This window comes from Bos grunniens, chromosome 1 (genome assembly GCF_055505025.1).
Source record: "Bos grunniens cultivar Pamir isolate PY7600 chromosome 1, Bosgru_T2T1.0, whole genome shotgun sequence".
Lineage (NCBI taxonomy): Eukaryota > Metazoa > Chordata > Mammalia > Artiodactyla > Bovidae > Bos > Bos grunniens.
The window spans coordinates 92,848,089-92,867,688 of NC_141165.1; the positions used below are offsets into that span (position 1 = coordinate 92,848,089).

Sequence of the window (19,600 nt, forward strand, 5' to 3'; positions counted from 1 at the left end):
ATATGAAAAAATGCTGAAAGGTTAGATGAAACAGAATTTGTAAAGAAAATACAATTTACCAATATGACACACAAAGTTCTACAAGTTGTAAGAAAACTGAAGGAGTGTTTAAGAATTTTCCCATGAAGAAAACATCTCAGAAAATTTTATACGAATAGGTACCAAACTGAAGAAATAGATCATCTTAAACTTATTTAAACTCTTTCCAAAGGAGGAAAGAAGGAATACTCTCCAGTCCATTTCAGAAGATGTATATAACTCTAAGACCAGTGTCACATATAGTCATATAGTTTTTCTTTCTGAGTAAGAAAAAGCCATTTCCCTCATGAATATACAAAAAAAATTCTGAACAAAATATCAGTATATCAAATCCAACAATGTAATAAAAATAATACACTCTGACCATGTTATGTTCATACTAAGTGGAAGTTACCCGGTCATGTCCAACTCTTTGCAACCCCATGGACTATACAGTCCAGGCAATTCTCCAAGCCAGAATACTGGAGTGGATAGTCTTTCCCTTCTCCAGGGGATCTTTTCCAACCCAGGGATCAAACCCAGGTCTCCCGCATCATACGTGGATTCTTTACCAGCTAAGCCACCAGGGAAGCCCAAATATGGCTAAGTATGTGAAGTACTAAGGGAAGTACTTCAGGGAAGTACTAAGTATGTGAGGATAAATTAACACTTATAAAAAGCTATAAATGTTCCTTATTAGAATAGTAATTTTTTAAAAGAAAAACTATATAATTATCTCAATAGATGCAGTTAAACATTTGATAAAATTCAACATAAGCACATTATTAAAAGCTTCAGTAGGTTAGGAATAGATGGGAACTTCCATACTCTAATAAGAATATCTACAAAACAATCTTATAGAAGGTGAGAAAATGATGAACATAGAATTCAGAATCAGTAAAGAGACTGCAGGATGAGGTAGGAAAGAACCACATAGATATACTATTTTAAATGTCCTAATTCTTGTATCTTCAAGGACCTAATTTTAATCTTCAGTGTGAGTTCCCTGGAAAGTCAAAGTGTTAGTTGCTCAGTAGTGTCCGACCCTTTGCGACCCCACAGACTATAGCCTGCTAGGCTCCTCTATCCATGGAATTCTCCAGGGAAGAATACTGTTCATTTCCTTCTCCCAGGGATCTTTCCAGTTGAGGGAGTGAACCCACGTCTCCTGCACTGCAGGTAAATTCTTCACTGTCTGAGCCACCAGAGAAGCCCTGGATTCTTATGCTATTACTAACTGAACAAACAAACATGCTTGGACCAGTGATGAGGGTATGTCATAAATCAGTCTCAAAGTGTGGTCCCTGAAGCATCAGCATCCCCTGGAAACTTGCAAAAAATGCCAATATTCCAGGCCTCTCTCCCCTACTGAATCAGAAACTCTGGGGGTAGGGCCCAGCAGCACGTGTTTTAACAAGCCCTCCAGGTGATTCTGATGCAGCATAAAGACTAAGCACTACAATCATAACCTACAGATTCAAAAGTATACAAGTCTGAACACCTATAGTCCAATTAAGAAAAGAGAAAGGCCAGCTAATGGATGAAGCTGTACAGTTGGCTCATGGGATGACCATCAAACTTTCTCATTTAGCTGAGTTTAAACTAGATGAGAGGGATGCTGAGCATGACTCCCTTTCTTCATGATGCTAACAAATTTAAAGGAAAAAAATAAGGCCTATTACACTATTAAAACCAACAGTAATCCTGCATGCTAGAAACTTGTTATACATCAATGCTGTGTCATATTTTATTGGGTAGATCCCAAGTCAGAACCATTTTTAGAAAGTACCGTGACTTCTGCAAATGGGGAGAATGCCCTCCAAGAGGTTTTCCTATGGTTTGAAATGAGGTGGTAAAACTGATTCAGCACAACACAGGCAACCACCAGAAAGGTCTAGAGAGGAGAAAAAAATATAGGCTTGTGTGTTGAGAACTACTGGACATTGCTGCCCAAGACAAAGTGCAGTTTTGGAGTGTAGTATATCTCTGCAAAAGCCCCACGAGAAGCATCTCGTCATCCAGATGGGAACTCAGCTCAGTGCTCTGTGACGATCAAGAGGGGTGGGAGGGAGGCTCCAGAGGAAGGGGATATATGTATACTTACAGCTGATTCATGTTGTACGACAGAAACCAACACAACATTGTAAAGCAATTATCCTCCAATAAATAAAAATGAATAAAATTTGCTAAGAAAGTAAAAAAAAGAAGAAGAAGAAGCATACCTTATGAACCTCTGCCAACTCACGGTCCACCCTTGCAGCCCTCTTTAGAAAACCATCTTTGGTAGTAGTGACTTTCGGTTTTGGTGGTTTGATTCGGGGTTGTGTCACAAAATCTGGGAGACAGGACTCAAGCTCAACTAATCCTATGGAAAGGAAGTACATGATTAGTGTCTGGTGCTTAGATATATCATTTGAAAGCATACTGTTAATTTCATTAGCAGTTTGCCAAGTGGTTTTATTTAGAATTATTGATAAGGTGTACCTCATATAATTGAATTGTCCCTGAAATACAAAGGAAATTTCTATATAATTAACTTATATTCTTGGTAACTTAGATTGTAAAATAAGAAATGCATTCTAAAATGAAACCACTGTCCTATCAAAAAGTAATAATACCACAATAATAAACAGGAAGTTAATGATCATATGACATTGTGATTATACATGTCACCACCATTCTAAAGTGGCTGTACACCAGGTTATCATATCCAGCTCTAGAGAGGGTCAGCCAGAGGTGCAAGTTCAATGGTGTGACCATCAATGCACGATCTTGGCCATATGATTCTCCAACCTCTCAACTGAAATTTAAATAATTTAATTAAGGTTCTCTTGGACTTTACAACAGGTATAACCCTCTCCATTAATTTATCCCCTAGTTTATCCATCCCCTTGCCCACTAGTATTCTGGTGTTTCTTCATAAAGGGCCGATTTCATGACATATTTCTTGTTTGCATCATAAACCTGGTATAAAAACTTTTTCTATTTTATTTTTGCATAACTTCAATTTTAATGACATTAAACATGTTTAAATGTTTAGTAGTTTATTGACTTTACTGCTTGGTAAATTGTTGCATAGTGTATCCATTTATTTATTTGGGTCTTTACAGTTTTTATTGGTTTCTATGAACTCATTATTAATAATACTAAACATGTAATGGCTATTTCTTACAAATATTGTATTTTTGATTAGCTTTTAATCTAAATTGCTATATTTCATATTTCTAAGATAACTCTCTTATACTACTAGGCTTGTAATTATAGGAACTGCTTACCTTCATAGGTGTTGAGATAGTGGTTTTTTACTACAAAGTCCTCTGAATTGTTGTCTGGGAAACGACCAAGGCGAGATAGAGGTCCATAGACCTGTGATGCATAATCACAATAATCCTTGATGATGTTTCTTCTCTCCAACTTCCCTTCTATATTCTTTCCCTTTCCCATCAGTTTTCTGATTGCTAAAATAAAACATACCTCCATGACTATCTCTAAAATATTTTTCTGAATGATCCAAATGCAGGCTAATAAACCAGTTGTAGTATTATTCACAGGGAGACTACTGAGCTGAATAAATTTCATCATGATCACTCACTGCAGCCCGAATATAACACTTAAGACAAAGAACAGGTGGATATGACAGAAGCTGAATCACCCAGTGTCCTCAATTGGTACTCATCAAAAATCTTTTATAACTGCATTCTAAGCTCTGGGCCAGAAATAAAAGTTTGTGCAATGAATGAAAGAAACTCAAAGTAACTGAAAAATACATGTCTTCAATAGAGATGAGGGAATTATTTTCTCCTAAGAGAATAATTAAAAGGGAAGGAAGACTACAAGCTCTTCAAAAAAAAATCTCTGGTCATCTTGGCTAACACCAGAATAAATCAGAATATACCCAAGCTTATAGTTTCAGAATTATTTGGCAGGCTCAGCTGTACATACTAGTTTACTAACGTAAGCAGTCAGGATTACTACCTCTACCTGCTCCTTTTCTGTCAATCCCATCACAGACCCACCCCCTTTTGAAGGCTCTGCATCAGGTACTCTCAACGGGTGTAAAATCAGATTGTGAGAATTTGAAGCCATATTGTAAGAGGTGGCTGCATGTACCACTGCTGCCTTTTGAATGTTATTTATATGTGACCCTCAGGGCTTTTGTGTGTGACCTGGAATTTCATGATTAAAATACTTTATATTTTATTTTGTTGTTGTTTAATTGCTAAGTTGTGTCAGACTCTTTTGCAACCTCATGAACTGTACCCACCCAGTTTCTCTGTCCATGGGATTTCCCAGGCAAGAATACTGAAGTGGGTTGCCATTTCCTTCTACAGGGGATCTTTTTCGCCCAGGGATCAAACTGGTGTCTCTGGCACTAGCAGGTAGATTCTTTACCATTGAGCCACCGGGGAAGCCTTAGTTATTTATGAAAATTAGTCAACCCATCACTGGTTATTTCAAGGACTGAAAAGAAAAAACTGTTGACAATATCTAAATGCATACCTAAAAGCTAGTTAAGTGAAAAGTCGTTTTCTTACACACTCAAAAAAATTCAGGGGCATATAACACTGAGAGCAGATAACAAGGACCTGACTTTCTGGGGGCAGGGGTCCTTGAAAGTCTTCCTGGAAGAAGTGACATTTGAGTTGTTTCTTAGCCTGGGTTCCCCCAAAGACAGAACCTGAGATAAAGGCATGTGTGCAGGTAGTTTACTGGGATGTGATCCCAGAGGGTAAAGAGAGAGGGATAGGAGTAACAAGAAAAAAAAAGTCAACCTATTGCTAATTATGTCAACTGCTGGAAAGAAAAAAATGTTGGCAGTATCTAAATGCATATGTAGCAGCCAATTAAGTTAAAAGTTATTTTCTCACATCAAGAAAGTTAAAAGTTCACTAAAAATAATTTTTAAGAAATTAATTTTTGTAATTGTTTTACTAGGAAAATTTTGAATACTTTACTGTGATTACATTGCTATTCATATGTGTATAGATTGCTAATCTGCATATATAAATGATGCAGTACAACTTTTATAAGTAAATAAATTATATTAAAAGTTACTCAGCAAGTACAGCTATAAAGCTAAATGCTAAATTAAAATTTTTTACTTTAAATTCTAACTAAAAATTTTTATTAAGTCATTTTTAATCCTCCACTGACTTCTCTTTTATGTATAAAGTACAGATATATTTATAATATATAAACAGATATATAGTACACCTATGGTATTAAAATTTCATGGGAGGGACTTCCCTACTGGTCCAGTGGTTAAGACTCTGCCTTGCAATGCAGGGGATGTGGATTTGATCCCTGGTCGGGGAACTAAGGTCTCACATGCCAGGCATGGGGCAACTAAGCCCATGTGCCACAACTACTGAAGCCCCTGCATGGAAAAGAAGACCCAGCACAGGGGTCTTTTTAAAAAAATTTTTTTTTATTTTCATGGAAGGGGGATAAGTAGGAAAAAAGACATCTGAATGTCTCTTTTAGTGGGAAACAATGAAAAACAGGTTGAGAAATAAAGCTCTCTATCCAGGGCTTCAGCCTATGAATATAGGGAGCCCAGTACCTACACACAACACACACACACACACAGAGTCCATAATGCCAACAACTTGCTACCCGTTAGAACATCATTACTTGATTTTCTTAGTGATGAATTTTCCTCCACTCTTCTACTTTTGAGAAATAACTCATCTCCTGTCCCTTATCAGTTAAATAATACTAGGACCAAAAAAGAATTATATCACAGTTAAACCAGCTTTGGCCAAAAACCCAAAGCAGAGCCAGCTTTTCCACCCCTTGCGGGTTGGTGCTGCGCCATCACCTGACACGTGCTTGCGCTGAATCTGTGCCAGCTTTGCCTCCTTCGCTTCCTGTAGCTTAGACCACTGGGCATTCAAGCGTGCCATGTTCACTTCGTTTTGATTCTCGTCACGCTTCTTCAGCAGCTCTTTTAGAACTTCTAGGCGAATCTCCTGCAATCTTCGAGCAAATGACAATCATAAAGAAGCCTATGGTCTCTCAAACAGGATGCTCTACTAAAGAAAGGGAACATTTGCCATAAATAGGACCTTCTCTTCAGGCTGGTACCATATTCATGCATTTTATAAAGACCACTGTGGCAAAAGTGTGGGAAATGAACTGGGGGTTGGAGTAGACACTCAATAGTCTTTATATAAGAAGAATATTGTATGGGTGTATCTCTAGGCAGAAGGGCCTAAGTGAACAGGAAAATGTTTGTCCCCAGTTTCAGGCCAACGGGTATGGCTGGAGGGTTAAGGAACAGGAGGGTTGAGAGGAAATGTGGTTGTGGCATGCTACCTTAAGTGGTGACTGCGAAAATGCCAGCATCTGACACATACGGATATTCATTCTTCACCTCCCTTTACTTCACCTTCTCATTGTTCTCCAGGACTACCTCGCTTATGTGTACATATGACTTCAAAATATCTACTTCAGCCCGGATATTTCTGAACTGGAACTTCCACCTACTTGAATCTCCAATTATCCCTTCAAAAAAACCTCATTCATTTTATTCCCCCAGAAATCTACTCCTTCTCCTACTTTCTTCCCTCCTCTAAAACACTTCTTACATCTGTTCCCTACTCATGTCTTGGTCATCTCTCTCCTGACTCGGACTCTGAGTGTTAGTCTAGTCTCGCCTCCTTCTAATCTTTGTTCCATGTAGTGGTCAAGATTTGCCTTTCTAAAATGGAGATTTGAACATTTTACCCTTACTTGAAAATTTACATAATAATTTATTCAATCACTTATTTGTCAAATACGTATGCCAGGCAGGGAATAAAACAATGGTGAACAAGATAAAATGCACTGTCTCAAGGAGCACTGTTTCAGTGAAGTAGGCATATAAACCAACATTTACAACACAGGGATCAAAACACCAGGGCAGAAGAATGAAAAGACTTCTGCGGGAGAAGAAATGGCAGAGCACCTCTGTCAGTGCTATTCCCAGTTGATCAAAAGGAAGGAGCGGGGTGGTGGGAAAGGCTTCTTCACAGTAGCCATTAACTCAGCACTTGAGGGTCAAAAGGGTTGAGATTTGCCACACTGACAAGGGAGAAGTGGGGCCTCAGCAGAGACAGCACATTGTCAGGGGCTTGGTAGCAATGCTATGAGCAACGAAGCACCTCAGCACAGGAACAAAGAGCACCTCAAGAACTTCCCTTCCCCCTCTTCTTGCTAAGGAGCTAGAATTTTTTGGTCCTCATCATTTCTACATATTCAGAGACAATCTCATTACTGAAAATACATCAGTTAAAATGGCTAAAAATTCAACCAGAAATACCCTAGCATATTGTTACTTATGTACTGTGAGGTCATCTCTTAACTGAAGAGTTAAGTCCACAGTTTGTCTTTTAAATATAAATGCCTTATTAGCTGCAGCTAGAACCCAAGAGGTCCTGACTGAATCTGCTACCGGGGGAAGAGACAGGGTCAGCCAGGAGGCTGTTTAATGGATAGGAAGAGGGTCAAAGTCGAGGGACCCTGGCACTGGTAAGGAACAGAAAGGGACAGTCTGAAAGACATTTTGCAAAAATCAGTGGAATTCTGTGACAGCCCAGATAAGTTACTAAAGAAAAAAGAGATCAGAGATCCCATGAGGAACTGTTCAAATCTGGGTTCCACACTGAACTTCACACATAAAGAAGGCATTATATATATATTTATATTATTGGAGAAAAAATAATGGAGCTATTGCTCCTGAAACCCAGTCTCCTAACTCTACAGGTTAAGGATTGCTTTTAAACCCTTACATTTGGGAACTCTATTTGCTCTATTGCTTAAAAGTATTAACATTAATTCCATCAGTGTAGGAGCAACTGTCTGGGTAGCTGAGAACCTACTTCTCAATCTCCTGCTCTCTGAAGGCCCACTCCTTCCTCTCCATGGCATTCATCATCCGCCTCCTTTTCTCAAACTGGGAGGTGTCACTCAGAGGGGGCAGGGTGTCTTCCCAAGCACGCTTCTCCCGGGCACGTTCTATCATCTCTACTTCAGCTTGTCCTGCCGGGAGCCCTCGACCTAGAGGATGAGGCAGAACACTTAATAAACACAGACACACTCATGTACCTGCTAGTATTTAATTGACTCCCTCTCAGTTCCTGTCCTCTTTAAATTGAAGGTTATGACAAGATGAAATGATATTGGGATATGTCTCCACATGTGCCTGAGAGTGTTATCTGTGCCCTGCACTCTCTCTTATTAGCAATTCAGTCAGAAGACATCTCATTTGCATGGAAGTATTTAAAGATATTAGGTTATTACTAAATAATCACACCCTGGAACGTTCCATATTGGAAAAATCCATCTTTTCAAATACAAAGAAATATCAAAATAACTTGCAGAAGATCATAGTTAGTAGGTGGTGAAACCCAGAATTTGCCCATGACAATCTGGCCCTTGCAGTCTTACATACTATACTATACTATACTCCCTCTCTAGAAACAAATATTAAACAAAAATGAACTATACAGAGAAGCCCACAGCTAATACCATACTCAACAGTGAAAGGTTAAAAGCTTTTTCTCTAAGATCAGGAACAAGGTAAGAGTGCACACTCTCACCACTCCTATTCAACATAGTACTGGAAGCCCTGACCAGAGAAATTAGGGGAAAAAAGAGAGAGAGGGAGAAAGAAATAGAGAAAACTGCATCCAAGTCAGAAAGTGAAAGTGCGAGTCGCTCAGTCATGTCTGACTTCTTGCAATCGCATGGGCTGTCCATGGAATTCTCCAGGCAAGAATACTGCAGTGGGTTGCCATTCCCTTCTCCAGGGGATCTTCCCGACTCAGGGATAGAACCAGTGTCTCCTGTACTGCAGGCAGATTCTTTACCATCTGTGCTACCAGGGAAGGAAGAAGTAAAATTATATGTAGATTTCACAATACGCTACCTTACTGAACTGAGAGTCTTAGTTCTGTTCATTTAAATTTTTAAAATGAGTGCATTGCCTACAAGTGAAAATAGTTTTGCTTCTTCTTTCTAATCCCCATACCTAATTTTTCTTCTCTTGTTTTACTGCATTAACTCAATTATTTCTCAACCAGGATGCTATTAATACTGTATCAGGCAAACAATTTTTGGATGGGTCTGCCCCATGCAGGGCAGGATGTTTCGTATCCATGCCAGCCTAGCTCCCCCAAACCCAACCCATTCTCCTTATCATTATTATGGAGTTTCCAAATGTCCCTGGGGTTGATGGTCATAGCCTAGTTGAAAAAGTTCTGGGCTAGGATCTTCCCTCAACTGCTAAATAATAGTGGTGACAAAGGAATTACTGTCTTTTTCTTGATTTTAAGGATAAAGCTTCTCAAGTCTTACCTTTAGTATTATGTTTATCTCAGATAACCTTTATTAAGTTACTAAAATTTCCTTCTGATCCCAACATTTAGAGTTTACAACATGAATGCATGTCGAATGTTATCAAACTACTTTTCCTGAATCTACTGAAGCATTTTCTGATATTTTCTGTTAAAATGGTAAAATGCATTGGTTGGTTTTCTGATATTGTACTAAACTCGAATTTGTATGATTAACCCATTTGGTTACGATAAGTCATCTATTAACTTATTTTTAAAATGTATTTATTTGGCTGTGCCAGGTCTTAGTTGCAGCAGGCAGGATCTAGTTCTCTGTTGTTGTTCAGACACTAAGTCTTGTCCGACTCTTTGCTGCCCCTTGGACTGCAGCATGTCAGGCTTACCTGTCCTTCACTATCTCCCAGAGTTTGCTCAAATTCATGTCCATTGAGTTGGCATTGCCATCCAATCATCTCATCCTCTGTCACCCCCTTCTCCTCCTGCCCTCAGAATCCTCCTTTCTCAGCGTTCAGGGTTTCTTCCAGTGAGTTCTAGTTCTCTGATCAGGGATCAAACCCAGGCCCCCTGCATTGGGAGTGTGGAGTTTTAGCCACTGGACCATCAGGGAAGTGTTAGCCATCTTCTTAAAGATACTGTCACGTGTCACTTTTCTATATACTAATAATGAACCATCAGAAAGAGAAAGCAAAAAAAAAAAATCCCACTTAAAATCCCATCACTTGACTATGGTGTAAGACCTCTTTAATGAGTTGTTGGATTCTATTTTCTAACCCTCCCACACTGTTGGTGAGAATGTAGTCGGTGCAGCCATTATGGAAAACAGTATGGAGGTTCCTCAGAACACTAAAAATGGAATTATCATACGATCCAGGAATCCTACTCCTGGGCATATATCAGGACAAAACTACAATTCAAAAAGATACATGCAACCCTCTGTTCGTAGCAGCATTATTCATAATAGCCATAACATGGAAAGAACCTAAATGTCCATATATAGTGGAATACTACTCAGCCATAAAAAGAACAAACTACCACCATTTGCAGCAATATGGATGAACCTAGAGATTATCACACTAAGTGAACTAAGTCAGGAAGAGGAAGACAAATACTATATGAAATCACTTGTATGTGGAATCTAATATGACACAAATAAATTTATCTATAAAACATAACAGACTCACAGAGAACAGACTTGTGGTTGTCAAGGGGGAGAGGAAGTGGGGAGGGATAGAGCAAGAGTTTTAGGTTAGATGCAAATGATAATACACACAGTGGATAAATGACAAGATCCTTCTGAATAGCAAAGGGAACTGTATTCAATATCCTGTGATAAACCATGATGGAAAAGATATGAAAAGGAATGTGTTTATATATACAACTGAATCACCTCATTGTACAAAATATTAATACAACATTGTAAATCAACTATATTTCAATACAAAATTAAAGAAAAACAATAATAAAGAAAAAATAAAACAAAATCCCATCAAAAAGAGAAAAATACCTACAAACTTAACCAAAGAGGTGAGAGACCTATATTCTGAAAACTATAAAATATTAATGAAGGACTCCAAAAACCACATAAAGAAATGGAAAGATATCTTGCATTTTAGATTGGAAGAATTGATATTGTTAAAATGTCCACACTACCCAAAGAGTCTACAAATTTAATTTGGCGGAGTAGAAGGACGTGTGCTCATCTTCTCCTGTGAGAACACCAAAATCACAGCTAGCTGCTGAACAACCATCAAAAAGAGAATGTTGGAACCACCAAGAAAAGCTGCTCCACATCCAAGGACAAAGGCGAAGCAGCAAGATGGCAGGAGGGGTGCAATCACATTTAAAACTTCATATCTGCCAGAGACTCTTGGGGGGCATAAACAAAATCTTGTGTGCACCAAAACCCACGGAAAGGAGCAGTGATCCCCACAAGAGACTGAGCCAGACCTGCCTCTGAGTGTTTGAGGGCCTTCTGCAGAGGCATGGGTCAGCAGTGGCCTCCCACGGGGACAGGAGCACTGGCAGTAGCAGTGCTGGGAGGCCTGGCAGGTGGCACAAGTCCTCTTGGAGGAGGTCGCCATTAGCCCCACTACAGAGCTGCTGGACGGGCGATCCACAAACTGGAGAACAGCTATACCAAAGAAGTTCTCACGCTGTTGCGAAAGTTCGAGGGCCCACAACAGACTTCCAAACCTGGGGACCTGGCAAAAGGGACTGGGAATCCCCAGGGGATCTGACTTTGAATGTCAGTGGGATTTGATTATAAAACTCCCACAGCACTGGGGAAACAGACTTTTAGAAGGAAAAGACAAAACCATATGTGCTCCAGGACCCAGGAGAAAGGAGCACTGACCCCACAAGAGACTGAGCCAGACTTGCCTATGAGTGTATGGGAGCCTCCTACAGAGGCATGGGTCAACAGTGGCCTGCCACAGGGTCAGAGGTATTGACAGAAACAGTCCTGGGAGGCGCAACATACTGGCATAAGTCCTTATGGAGGAGGTCACCATTACCCCTACCATAGACCCTATAGCTCCACCATAGAGACTGCAAACTCAAGGACTGAGCCGCCTCAGTCCAAACTACAGGGAGGGAGCACAGCCCCACCCATCATCAGAAAACTGGATTAAACATATACTGGGCATGGCCCTGCCCACCAGAGCAAGACCTAGTTTTCCCCACAGCCAGTCCCTCCCATCAGGAAGCATGCACTCCCATCCATCAGAGGGCAGACAGAATGGAAGCCACAATCACAGAAAATGAACCAAAATGGTGGCCTTGTATAACTCCATGAAACTTTGAAGCATGCCATATAGGACCACGCAAGACGGCTGGCTTATGGCAGAGAGATATGACAAAACGAGGTCCACTGGAGAAGGAGGTGACAAACCACTTCAGCATTCTTGACCCAAGAACCCCATGAACAGTACGAAAAAGCAAAGAGATGTGACATTGAAAGATGAACCCCCTGGATTGGTAGGTGTCCAATATGCTACTGGAGAAGAGTGGAGAAATAGCTCCAGAAGGAATGAAGAGGTTGAGCCAAAGCAGAGACGACACCCAGTTGCGGATGTCTGGTGGTGAAAGTAAAGTCTCACACTGTAAACAACAATACTGTATAGGAACCTGGAATGTCAGGCCATAATCAAGATAAATTGGAAGTGGTCAAACAGGAGATGGCAAGAGTAAACATCAACATTTTATGAATCAGTGAACTAAAATGGGCAGGAAAGGCAAATATAATTCAGAAGACCATTATATCTACTACTGTGGGCAAGAATCCCTTAGGAGAAATGGAGTAGTCCTCATAGTCAACAAAAGAGTCTGAAATGCAGTACTTGGGTCCAGTCACAAAAATGACAGCATTTTCTCAGTTTGTTTGCAAGGCAAACCATTCAACATCATAGTAATCCAAGTCTATGCCCCAACCACTAATGCCAAGGAGGCTGAGTTGAAAGGTTCTATGAATACCTATGGCTTCCCAGGTGGTGCTAATGGTAAAGAACCCACCTCCCAATGCAGGAGATGCAAGAGACGAAGGTTCGATCCCTGGTTCTGGAGGATCCCCCAGAGGAGGGAGTGGCAACCCACTCAAGTATTCTTGCCTAGAGAATCCCTTGGACAAGATAGCCTGGCAGGCTACAATCCATAGGGTCACAAAGAGTCAGGCATGACTGAAGTGACTTAGCATGCATGCATACATGAAGACCTACAAGACCTTCTGGAACTAACACCCAAAAAAGCTGTCCTTTTCATTATAGGGGACTGGAATGCAACAGTAGGAAGTCAAGAAATACCTGGAGTAATGGGCAAATTTGGCCTTGGAGTAGAGAATGAAGCAGGGTTTTGCCAAGAGAATGCACTGGTCATAGCAAACACACTCTTCCAACAACACAAGAGAAGACTCTACACATGGACATCACCAGATGGTCCATACTGAAATCAGATTAATTATATTCTTTGCAGCCAAAGATGGAGAGGCTCTATACAGTCAGCACACACAAGACTGGGAGCTGACTGTGGCTCAGATCATGAACTCCTTATTGCCAAATTCAGACTTAAATTGAAGAAACTAGGGAAAAACCATTAGATCATTCAGGTATGACCTAAATCAAATCCCTTATGACTATTCGGTGGAAGCAACAAATAGATTCAAGTATTAGATCTGATAGACAGAGTGCCTGAAGAACCATGGATGGAGGCTTTGGGACATTGTACAGGAGACAGAAATCAAGACCATCCCCAAGAAATGCAAAAAAGCAAAATGACTGTCTGAGGAGGCTTTACAAACAGCTATGAAAAGAAGACAGGCGAAAGGCAAAGGAGAAAAGGAAAGATATACCCATTTGAATGCAGAGTTCCAAAGAATAGCTAGGAGAGATAAGAAAACCTTCCTCAGTGATCAGTGCAAAGAAATAGAGGAAAACAATACAATGGGAAAGACTAGAGATCTCTTCAAGAAAATTCAACATACCAAGGGAACATTTCATGCAAAGATGGGCACAATAAAGGACAGAAATGGTATGGACCTAAAAGAAGCAGAAGATATTAAGATGAGGTGGCAAGAATACACAGAAGAACTATACAAAAAAGATCTTCACGACCAGATAATCACAATGTTGTGATCACTCACGGAATGTGAAGTCAAGTGGTCCTTGGGAAGCATCACTATGAACAAAGCTAGTGGAGGTGATGCAATTCCAGTTGAGCTATTTCAAATCCTAAAAGATGATGCTGTGAAAGTGCTGCACTCAATATGCCAGCATATTTGGCATATTGAACAAAACTCAGCAGTGGCCACAGGACTGGAAAAGGTCAGTTTTCATTCCAATCCCTAAGAAAGGCAATGCCAAAGAATGCTCAAACTACCCCACAACTGCACTCATCTCATACGCTAGTAAAGTAATGCTCAAAATTCTCCAAGCCAGGCTTCAACAGTATGTGAACCATGAAATTCCAGATGTTTAAGCTGGATTTAGAAAAGGCAAAAGAACCAGAGATCAAATTGCCAACATCTGTTGTATCATAGAAAAAGCAAGAGAGTTCCAGAAAAACATCTACTTCTGCTTTATTGACTATGCCAAAGCCTTTGACTGTGTGGATCACAACAAACTGTGGAAAATTCTTCAAAAGATGGGAATGCCAGAACACCTGACCTGCCTCCTGAGAAGTCTGTATGCAGGTCAAGAAGCAACAGTTAGAACTGGACATGGAACAACAGATTGGTTCCAAATAGGGAAAGGAGTACATCAAGGCTGTATATTGTCACCCTGCTTATTTAACTTTTATGCAGAGTACATCATGAGAAACGCTGGACTGGATGAAACACAGGCTGGAATCAAGACTGCTGGGAAAAATATCAATAACCTCAGATATGCAGATGATACCACCCTTATGGCAGAAAGTGAAGAAGAACTAAAGAGCCTCTTGGTGAAAGTAAAAGAGGATAATGAAAAAAGCTGGCTTAACACTCAACATTCAGAAAGCTAAGATCATGGCATCTGGTCCCATTATTTCATGGCAAATAGAAGGGGAAACAGTGGAAACAGTGAGAGACTTCATTTTGGGGGGCTCCAAAATTAATGCAGATGGTGACTGCAGCCATGAAATTAAAAGACACTTACTCCTTGGAAGAAAAGTCATGACCAACCTAGATAGAATATTAAAAAGCAGAGACATTACTTTGCCAACAAAGGAACATCTAGTCAAAGCTATGGTTTTTCCAGTAGTCATGTATGGATGTGAGAGTTGGACTATAAAGAAAGCTGAGCGCTGAAGAATTGATGCTTTTGAACTGTGGTGTTGGAGAAGACTCTTGAGAGTCCCTTGGACTGCAAGGAGATCCAACCAGTCCATTCTGAAGGAGATCAGCCCTGGGATTTCTTTGGAAGGAATAATGCTAAAGCTGAAACTCCAGTACTTTGGCCACCTCATGCGAAGAGTTGACTCACTGGAAAAGACTCTGATGCTGGGAGGGATTGGGGGCAGGAGGAGAAGGGGACGACAGAGGATGAGATGGCTGGATGGCATCACAGACTCAATGGACATGAGTTTGAGTAAGCTCCAGGAGTTGGTGATAGACAGGGAGGCCTGGCGTGCTGCAGTCCATGGGGCTGCAAAGAGTTGGACAGGACTGAGTGACTGAACTTGGAAGTATGTTCAAGGATGTCCTTTTATTCTTCCCTTATTCAGATCCATAGCTAACATTTACACAATGGTTATTTCCATACTAGGCACTGGCCTAAGCATATTACATAAATGAATTTAATTAGTGTTTACAATATCCTATGAGATAGACCTCTGAAATGTTCTGTCCTATGAAAGTGTCTTTATTTCACCTTCTCTCCCGAGTAAGAGTTTGGCTGGTTTAAGAATTCTAGATTTGGGTTATTTTCCCACAGCACTTTAAAGCTACTACAGAATGCCCACCTGGAGGTACTCCATCTCTTAGGGAGCCTGGAATTCCTTGTGTAAATGGCCCCAAACCCACTTCCAAAATCTACATGGGCCACTTCGCAGGATTCAGACTCCCGAGGGCAGATTACATGCTGCTGTTTGTTCACCCTTAAGCCCAAGGGGTGGCCACATAGCAGCTGTTTGCAAGGATGTCTAGACAGAAAATGGAACAGCAGGACAGGAGAGGCAATCACAGGCATGCACAACAAGCCCTCATGATGAAGAACAGAGGCAGAGAAAGGGCCAGCCACCAGGCAGCCTCTCCCACTGCTGCCACATGCCAGCGTGCAATCCCAAGGAGTCTAAGAATTTTAAATGTACACTTGTCCTTTCAGCTTTTTATAAAGATTTGTGAAAAATATAGAATGTACTTTATCTAACAGACAGTAGCCTGATTTATAATATTTAAATGTCTACACACATAATATGTAGGCATCCGTTTAAACTTTTACCCAGGACCTCACCAACGAGGAGGTAGGCCTGACTCATGGGGCTTTTTATTGACACTTCAACCCCAGAGCTGCCAGGGCAGGGCTCCAATTTGGTCTTTACCAAGTGAAGCATTTCTGAGCCCCTACCTAAACCTCTTGTGTTCCAGGGCGTGGCTCCAGTCCTTCTGCAGCTCAAAGCTAAGCCCTTCCCACACCAAGAGGTGAAGCTCAAGGCCGCAGGTAGGAGTCCCTGGCTGAGACTGGCAGGCACTGAGCTTCAGTTCTACCTGTGGGCAGGAGAGAAGCTTCTCCCTCCTTTAGTTTAATCAGGTCTGGCTCCTCACCATTCAGAGTCCCTGCTCATCATCACAGATTCCCTTTTAGGAAGAAGTCTTCACTGCTAAACGATTGATTTCCTTCCTTGATTTTAAGTGTGGTTATTAATTTTCATAATTATGTTTTCTGTGTGTGCAAAGGAGAGGGAAAGATTTCAGCATACTCTGAGTCTGTCATCTAGACTTAAGGTAGAGTCTCTGCTTTAAACTGTGGGTGTAAAGAATGCTTAATCTGGATCCAAGAAGTGAGCCAAGAAACAAGAATCAGAACTAGAACTCAGACATGACCATCCTTGTTGCTACTAACACAGATTTGATCACAATTCATTACATTGGGGAAACAAAAGTAACCTCATTTTAATAAAAATTACAATGTACTAAGTATTTCCATGATCTTCAAGGAATCAGTCTCTCTGGTTCTCAGCTTCCTGCTGCTGCTGCTGCTAAGTCGCTTCAGTCGTGTCCGACTCTGTGCAATCCCATCGACAGCAGCCCACTAGGCTCCTCTGTCCCTGGGATTCTCCAGGCAAGAATACTGGAGTGGGTTACCATTTCCTTCTCCTAGGCACCATCAAATGAGTTTAATAAGGTAATTTCTAACAATTTCTAAAGGCCCCTTCTCTTATTAATATTTATAGTTTCACATTATAAAGGCCTAGACCAGAGTGAATTTCTATACTCTGAGAGTGAATTTCTGAGCATTTCAGATATAATATCAAAAGAAATCATCTAAATTATCAAATAAAGTATATAAGAGAGCCTTGATAAATCCCAAGATATTTTAGCAAAGTAAGAGGATATTATTACTTGTTGGAAAATGCAAAATGCATATTATTGCTATATTTACAATATGCATGATGCATATTATAAGATAATATTATTTCTTGTTGGAATATGCATATGTCATGCATATTACATGTTGGAATATGCATTCAGTATTATATACTCAAAAAAAATTTATGTGTAAATAAAGAATATAAATTTCTCAGTGGAAAGGAGCTGATTCACTGAGAGAAACAGAAGAGGGAGGTGAGTCGTCAGCAAAGGAACCACAAAATTAAGTCTAAATGTAACTTCAGCTTCAGGGAAAAAGGACAAGAAGTGTCTTACAATGATAATGGCGTATCTCTTTTTGAACAAATCTATCAGAACATGTATGAGTCTATGAAGTAGCTCTACTGAGCAAGACACTTTAAATAGCAATGCTTTAAACCATAGTTGTCTCTGTGTGTGTCATTTCCAAGAACTCGATAGCATGCGTGGTCATCAGGACTGTCATCTGCAAATATTCAAAAGAATTTCCAACTCACCCCAAGTGAGAGTAGCCAGGGTCAGGAGCTCAGGGATGGAATCCTGACATACTACATATTCTGGAGAATACGGGTCTGTTTGAACTTCAGCATCCCGATAATCAGTCTGAGTGCCCACCGTGTACTTCGAAGGAATGGGCAGGTACTTAGTTGGAGGAGGAGGAAAAGTATATGGATCTGCCCTAAAAAGGAAAATTAGTTTAAAAATTGAAACCTGATATAATCACTTAATACCTATCAATAGGTTTTGCAACATATATGATTAAGAGTTAAGTCTTTCTATGTAAAATGCCCTTGTGAATCAATAAGACAGTTAAATAGCCACAGAAAAATGAGTAAAGGACAGTCAGAAAACAAAAAGTAAAACTTGTAACAATCATATGAAAAGATAATGAACATAACATAACCAAAGAAAATTAAATTAAAACAGCAAGATCCTATTTAATTATATCACATAAAGTAAAAGTGAAAGTGAAGTTGCTCAGTGGTGTCCGACTCTTTGTGACCCCGTGGACTGTAGTCTACCAGGCTTCTCTGTCCATGGTATTCTCCAGGCAAGAATACTGGAGTGGGTTACCACTTCCTCCTCCAGGGGATCTTCCCGACCCAGGGATCGAACCCGGGTCTCCTGTATTGGAGGCAGACGCTTTAACCTCTGAGCCACAGGGAAGCACATAAGCAATGATTTAAAAGATTGAAAGTACTTAGCATCAATGAACTTGTGAAGAAACAGGCATTCTCATAAACTGCTGATGAAAATACAAACAGGTAAACCTAACTAACAAGTGACTAAATATATATCAAACCCTTAAAACACCCTTTTGCCCAAGCAATGGTGCTCCTAGGAATTTATTATGGGGAATAAGTCAATGAGTGTGCAAAGATATATGCAAACATGTTTATAAAGTCTCATTTATAAGAGTAAAAAACTTCTTAATGGCTGATTTTATTTTTAAAAGTGGTTATATCTGGGGTCATTAGGCATCAACCTTGGATCCATTATATTCACCTTTTTTTTTCATTTTATTTTTAAGCACAGGAAAACTTATAAATTCACTTAAACATGTGCCTACCCTTATCCATAATTTAACAAAAAGTATAGTAGCACATAGTGATGTTTTTTTTTTTACTTTTGAGTTTGCATCCCTCAATCCCTTTTTCTTCTTTTTCCACCCATAGCAGTACCCTTTCTATATACCTGGTATCTAGGATCTTCCCAACCCTGGGATTGAACCTGCGTCTCTTAAGTCTCCTGCAATCGCTAGCGGGTTCTTTACCACTAGCGCCCCCTGGGAAGCCCATCTAGGACATATACCCCAGATGTATCCTTGAATTACATCCTCCTTATTTTTTGCACACTTATTTTCTACAACTGACACAAAATACAGTTTATTTTACTGTTTGACTAACATGAAATCATATTATAAGTACAGTTTTGCATCTTGCTTTTTTGACTAAACAACACTTCATGGAAATCTTTCCCAATCTACTCATGTGACTCTAAAAAAAATCACAAACTTAAATAATGACCATCAGTAGAAAAACTGTTTAAAAAATGGTACAGCCATAATTTTTATCCAGCTATTAAAAGTAACAATGTAATCTATATGAATGAACAAAAATGTCTACAATCTAATGTAAAGTAGAAAAAAGAACACTATAAAGCAGTATGTACAATAGGAGTACACTTTTATGTTTTTATAGACTGTGCT

General features: G+C 40.0%; 1 protein-coding gene across 7 annotated transcripts in view; it reads right to left on the bottom strand.

The window, feature by feature from the left end:
* Positions 1-19,600, bottom strand: part of CFAP91 (cilia and flagella associated protein 91) — a 114,016-nt gene that overhangs the window by 65,829 nt on the left and 28,587 nt on the right. For 5 of the 7 annotated variants that reach the window (XM_086404321.1, XM_086404330.1, XM_086404325.1 and 2 more), the window contains 5 exons: positions 17,889-18,070; positions 7,881-8,058; positions 5,840-5,997; positions 3,294-3,476; positions 2,241-2,383 (listed from right to left, as the gene is read on the bottom strand). In XM_086404321.1, the coding sequence (XP_086260447.1) occupies positions 2,241-2,383; positions 3,294-3,476; positions 5,840-5,997; positions 7,881-8,058; positions 17,889-18,070 (844 nt within the window). The remainder of the gene's footprint in view (positions 1-2,240; positions 2,384-3,293; positions 3,477-5,839; positions 5,998-7,880; positions 8,059-17,888; positions 18,071-19,600) is intronic. The other 2 variants (XM_086404331.1, XM_086404326.1) reach the window with 2 other exon arrangements.